The sequence below is a fragment of the Poecilia latipinna genome, unplaced genomic scaffold (assembly GCF_001443285.1).
Source record: "Poecilia latipinna isolate Pla-1442-1.1 unplaced genomic scaffold, P_latipinna-1.0 Scaffold156, whole genome shotgun sequence".
Taxonomy (NCBI): domain Eukaryota; kingdom Metazoa; phylum Chordata; class Actinopteri; order Cyprinodontiformes; family Poeciliidae; genus Poecilia; species Poecilia latipinna.
Window position 1 is genome coordinate 258,802 of NW_015112772.1, and position 6,211 is coordinate 265,012.

Consider the following 6,211-nt stretch of genomic DNA (forward strand, 5'->3'; position numbering starts at 1 on the left):
CCCCCCCAAAAAGACTCAATTTGCATTCATAGAGCTTTTCTATTAGATTTTTTTCTCTCTCTTTTTTTTTCTGCAATTGCATTGTTTTCCCGGAAATGAGGAAAACTGAGTTTTGCCTCTCTCTCGGTCACTCGTGGGTATTAGTATTAGATCTAAAAGTCAGATGCAGGCACATTTTTAAGCTATACATCATGTAAATTGCCCCGATGTTTTATTCATCTCGCGCCGCCCGCGCGCGCGCGTGCGTTTGCGCGTTTGCCCGACGCCGCTACCTGTAACGCTCGTCAGAATGCGGCGAGGGGTGCGCTCACATTCTGGCTGCTGTGTTATAATCTTGTAAATTGTTTGGAAGCAAGCCGGAGACGGCATGGTAATCCGCTTGTGTTTATCACCCGGCAGCAATCGCGGCGCACTCCTGTTCATCTGGGCTTATCTGTCTTAAGACTTGCTTTTAAAGTCATTAGGTGTAAAGGAGACGGTTCCGTGATAAGGCTTTAAAGGAATAATATGCAGAATTACACAGCCGACAGAGTAAAATGGGAAGGAATGAAGTAGGGTTTGATATGAGCTGATGTAGCCTCCTGATTAGGATGTTTATGCAGCTTTATCAGAGCCTAGCAGGAAGCCGCCGCAAGAACAAAGGGACGCTCCTTTTTTGTTTTAGCTCTGCAGGTCAGAAGATCCAAAAGTGACCTCTAAACAGTTGCTTCTCATAAGTCGGAGACGCTTGGTAGCGCGGCCCAGAGAGTCTTTTTCTCGTGACGAAATCGGTTTCCCCTTCAAATTCAGAAGTTGACCAGAACACGCAGCCGGCGCCAGGGGCACCGACAGCGATGTCCAAGCTGCCGTATCGCCACGGACGGCGGCCCAATCCCCCAAAAATCCGACTTCGACAATGCCGACCCGCCAACCGGAGACCGTAGCGCCGTCAGCCGCTCGGCCTTTGTTACTGATAATTAGCCTTTTTATCGCAGCAGTCAGTGATAACATTTAGACCCACTTTTGCTCTCCTTTTGTGCCCTTCACCCCTCACCACCTCTTCATTCCTTTCTTCCCTTCATCCCCCATCCCTTCATCCCAAGTCACATTTCTAATGCATTCAGCTCTTAGCAGGCTTGATAGCAAGCAGTGAGAAAGAGGCGGTGGAGGTACAGATAAAGTCTCTTCTTCCTCTCTCTCTCTTTCAATGAATAGGAGTTTATCGCAGAGGCTGATCTCTCCATCCACTGCTTACCGCCTCATTCCATATTCTTGCTGCATGACTGCCTTTTTCCTCCCTATCTCTTCCTTCGCCACTTTATTTTTTAGGCTGACCCGTCTGTCTGCCCTGTCAGTCTCAAAAGCCTGAGCAAGATGCCCGTCTGTGTTGTCGGGCCGAGTTGTGTTTTTGCAGGCACTGGAATGAGAAACTGGCCCATGGCGCAGTCATTAAAATCCATATCTTGTCTTTAACTAGTGCATTGTCGCGTTTCACAGTTTATTAAATCTCAAGAGTGTCTGTGTTTTTAATTTATTGTAGCTTCTGGTTTATATTTCGCCAGACAGAATTTCAACCCTTACAACTTCTCCTACTTCATGTTTTTTTGTTTTTTAAATCGGTGTTGGAGTTTTTTTTAATTTTTTTAATTTTTTATTTTTTTGCTGAGCCAATTATTTGTTTACGAAACTTAACTTTTTCCTCTTATTGGAATCAAAAATGTTTAAAACTCGAAAATAAAGTAATCTTTTGTTACTTCTGTTGAAACATGAAGAAAAATGCAGCTCTTAATATGAGCGCATTTATGCAGTGGGTGGAAATCCCAATGTTAAAGCCTCTATTATGCTGTTTTTGAGCTGGTTATATGCAGCAACTTTCAGTCTAAATGCTTTTTGTGACTTAAAAACCAATCGTCTTTTGATACATTTCCACCAATCGGTGTTCTCTGTTAGGAGACATCTTGATTTGACAATGTTTACTTACTCTGTCTTTAAAAAGTTGGGATTGTAAGGACGTCTCTTCAAGCGACAGATATTTCTTTCTGTTCTAGCGCTGGACTCTTTAACGCTGTCCCCATTAAAAGTCATACTTTTGTTGCAGTACGACGTTATAAAACGAAACTCCTCCTTGTTTCCGGCTTTCCCGCTGACACCTTAAGGTTTTGGGTCTGACTGATACTTGGAAATGTTTATGATCCCTTCCTTGACGAAAAAAAACTCAGTTTCCAACCGAGTCAGAGTAACAGCAGCGCAAAAGCTGGACTGCAACACGGAAGGAGAAAAAGAATAAATAAATAAATAAACTACATTTTTAATTTTCTCTGTGAGTTTAGGTCCCTGCAATTTAGAAATAAACATATTTCCAGGGAATTTTGCAAGTGCTGCGTATCTAAGCGTAATTTGGTGAAAACAGATTAAAAAGAAGACTCTCCATCCTGGATTTAGAGTTGTAATGGATTTTTTTTTTTTTTTTTTTTTTAACAGAAAGTATCTTATTCTCAAGATGTTTTCAATAAATTGTAACTGAAACTGTCAAGCCGGTGTTTCTCTCTAGTTGGTATTCCAGCAGCAGCTGTTTCTTTATCCAATATTTATTTTAAGGCTGGTTCAATAGTGTGGGAAATAAACTCGGATTCCTTCAGAGAGATCTTTCAGTGCCGTTATTAAGGCGGTCGCTGAGGAACAGGGTAGTTTTGCTTCTTCCTTTTTATCTACGTTATACCCATTGTTTATATCTGCTGCTTCCCTTTTTCTTCCCTCTCCCTCGTCTTCTCTTAGGTGTGTTTTCTTGTCACATCTGCTGCAGAAGGCCGGTTCAAATGGTTATTGACAGGGAGAGCTGGGGATTTGTGCTCGCACTTATCACTAATATGGAATCCAGTGCCCTTGGGTCCCTTCTCTGCTTCCTGAACTCACTTCATCCTCTTCTCTTTTATTGTACTCTCAGGCTTTTCCCCCTGTTTGTGTCTTCTCTCGTGTGTGAAATAATATCTTCCTCCTCTGTTTGTCTGTTGTGATTTACGTCTCTCTTTTTTTGTTGCCTGTGCGTTTCTCTGATTCACTCTCTCCTCTCTGATTTGTCTGCAGAACAAGTTGAGGACTGGTGGATAAGGATGAAGGAGGAGCAATTCTGAGTATATTGGAGGGGGATTATAAACGGACGGACTGACAAACTAGAATGGAGAAGAAGAGGTATGAGTCGGCACCAAGACACACGCACCTTCAGAACCCAGCGGAGCACCGAACCAAACTAGAGTCACTGAACACAACACCCCGAGACAGGAAGAGAGATCCAGACAGTAGTTTCTACCGCCTTCCCTTTCCTCTTTTTCCCTTTGTCGATCTCTCCTGTGAGTGCGGCGGAGAGGCGGTGATGCTGCGTGGATGTTTCGGAAACGCAGCGCGGGCGGGAGAACAACACGGCGCAACGTGACCGAGCCGGGCCCGTCTGTTGTTTTTTTTTTTACCGCAAACCGTTCGCCACCTCCAGAAAGCCAGCCAATCCCTTATCACGCTCTCACCTGGACAGTTCGAAAAACGAGTAATCATGCTAGTAAACGTCAGTCCTACTTTGTTCTCCATTATTTATTGTTTTCCTGCTCCTCATACACAATAATGTACACAAATAAACACAAGTAAGCGTCTGCTGCTACTCTGCATTTGTTTGTTTGACCTTTGTGGTGATATTCATGTTGAGTTTTCACAAGCACCCGATTCCTGCAGAAGACGACCCTGCAAGGATAGGTGGGTATAAATGACGAATTGATGAGTATTTCTTATTTTAGGTCCATTAAAAATGCTAAAATTTTTGCTAAATGGCCAAAATACAAAGATTTTTTTAAGGGTAATTAAAACATCTGAGTTATATTGCAGAATGCCTGTGGATATATGTTAATTTTTTTTAACATCATAAAAAAAATCTAAATAAATTGTGGACTTTGAGCAGAAGACATTGGATGAATGTAAAGAAACTACCAAACCGTTTTACTCGTTCACAATTAAAAAATTAAACAGACATGCAGTTAAATACAGCTGGTACCAGATAAAATCTTTATCCTTTTTTTGAGTATAAAATCTTATTTTTTTTTTTTAAAGAAATGGGAAACCTGGGCATAGTTTACCTGATATTCCTCAAGTTAGTTAAGGAATACCGAATTATGCAATGAGATCAGCAATTGCACCAGTAAACTGTGGGTGAGACTTCAGATTTCAGAGACTAAACTTCTCCATTTTTTAATCATGTTTCTAGAAAAAACAAAAAATAGTTTAAATTTTTTATTTTCCATTTTCTTAGTTTTGTTCCCTCTCTCTATGCCTGCTCCCTCCAGCACACTACAACTCTATTCTCGTCTGTCAGAGCATTTTCTTTCTACTAGCTTTGCATTCTGCCAAACTCCCGCTTGGATTGGACTAAACCAACAAACTCTGCGTGTCGCTTGAGTTTTTCCAGTGTGGGTTTAAGCAGCGGTAATTCATCGACTCTTTTTTTTTTTTTTTCCTACAGCTGCGCTAATGTTGTGGATGCGTTGTTTAAAGGGACGCGGCCCGAGTCCGATGTGATCGCAGGTCATCACAGAGGAGAACTTATCTTAATTCGGCATCAGAAGGAGCAGCTCTGTGATGGACAGGGAGTGTGTGTGTGTGTGTGTGCGCGCGCGGGAGTGTGTGTGTGTGTGTATCCACGCAAGCGTGTGATTTGTTGTGACTAATCCGCCTCTGAATGTCAGTCAGCTGTCCTTCTGCTTTTTGACTTTTGGAGTCTCAGAGGGGTTACGGCTTTGCTTCTTTTTCTGTGTGTGTGTGTGTGTGTGTGTGTGTGTGTGTGTGTGTGTGTGTGTGGCGTATGCGTGTGTGTGAGGAGTTTTCTAAAGGTTCGGGATTATAGATTTTGAGGTTCGTGGCAGGTGTTTCTCCAAGGAACAAACCGGGCTTTTTTTTTTCTTTTTTTTTTAGTCATCTTTTGTCGTGTTTTTCACCAAATGCATTTCTTTACTATCTAACAATGCACCAATAATAATCCATTTAAGACTTCATTCAGGCCGTAATTAGATTCCATGTCGGATATGTTAAAATATGAACATAATGACGTTAAAGAGACAAAACCATATTCCTTTAGTTTTTGATATATGCTCTATAGTGCCAGTGCTTCATGATTCAAAATTGATTTTTTTTTTTCATTTGTGTGACACATGGACTTCTCCCCGAAAAAGCTTCATGTTTTTCTACCACTCTTGAGTCACGACTGTTGTGCTTCAGGTGGCTTTAGTTTTTAATAATTCTTCTTTTAAAGAGACAAAAAGACCCGCAGAGGTCAACCACACTGTCGCTTCTGAGCAGATGGTGACGGCGCAGTATTTTGTGGAGTTTATCACATCGCTGGGGGTTAGAAAAAAAACAAAACAAAAAAAAAAAACAATTTCTCACAGATACTTAGTGAAAAAATACACAGTCTTTCAGTCAGACAGTACCTCGAAAACATATCTTGACCCTTTGAGCGACAGAAGCCCAACATTTCATGACATCATGTCACTCGGTGATGGCAGCATCATGCTTTGGGGTTAATCTGTAAAGAAAACATTTGTGACTCTTGACATGCAGTCAGATAAAATCCTTATATTATACATTGTACTATGCTGCACTGCATGTGAAACAGGCTTGAGGGGTGTGAATACCTCTCCAAGGCCCTGTTTATTCAGATTTTATAAGAATCTTTTTTTCTGACTCTCTCCATCATTCTGCTTTTTTTTTTTTTTTACGATCTGTGAAATCTGTGGAATACTTATTTTCCATTTCTCCTGGCGTCACCCTGATCATTTTATCTCCTGCTTTCACGAGCTTATACATCCCCGCAGCCTCCACCGGTCCCTGCGCTCCGTGTGAAACGCGAGCCTTTTGTAACTCCCACTAACACCAGTTCCCGTACTGGGCTGCTCTCGTCGTAAAGATAAAGCCAGAATTTCATTTCGGCGCTTCTATGATATTTCCGTCCCACACTGCGGTCGACTCTTTAAAGAAGCTGAAATGGAAAAAAAAAAAAAAAAAATATATATATATATATATATATATATATATATATATATATATATATATATATATATATATATCACAAAGCACTTAACTCTGCAGCACAAAAGACAACATCCTCCACCATGATGACTAACCACCTTCGATGTAATGACCTTCTCCGAGGAAGGAATTGCTTTTTGCTTTAAAGTCTCTCCACACGCTCCTCTAC

At 41.3% G+C, this 6,211-nt stretch overlaps 1 protein-coding gene across 6 annotated transcripts in view; it reads left to right on the plus strand.

The window, feature by feature from the left end:
- Positions 1-3,631, plus strand: part of chchd3a (coiled-coil-helix-coiled-coil-helix domain containing 3a) — an 84,680-nt gene extending 81,049 nt beyond the window's left edge. For all 6 annotated transcript variants that reach the window (XM_015029526.1, XM_015029528.1, XM_015029527.1 and 3 more), the window contains one exon: positions 3,064-3,631. In XM_015029526.1, coding sequence (XP_014885012.1) covers positions 3,064-3,073 — 10 coding nt within the window. In that variant the 3' untranslated portion in view covers positions 3,074-3,631. The remainder of the gene's footprint in view (positions 1-3,063) is intronic.
- Positions 3,632-6,211: the final 2,580 nt, after the last annotated feature.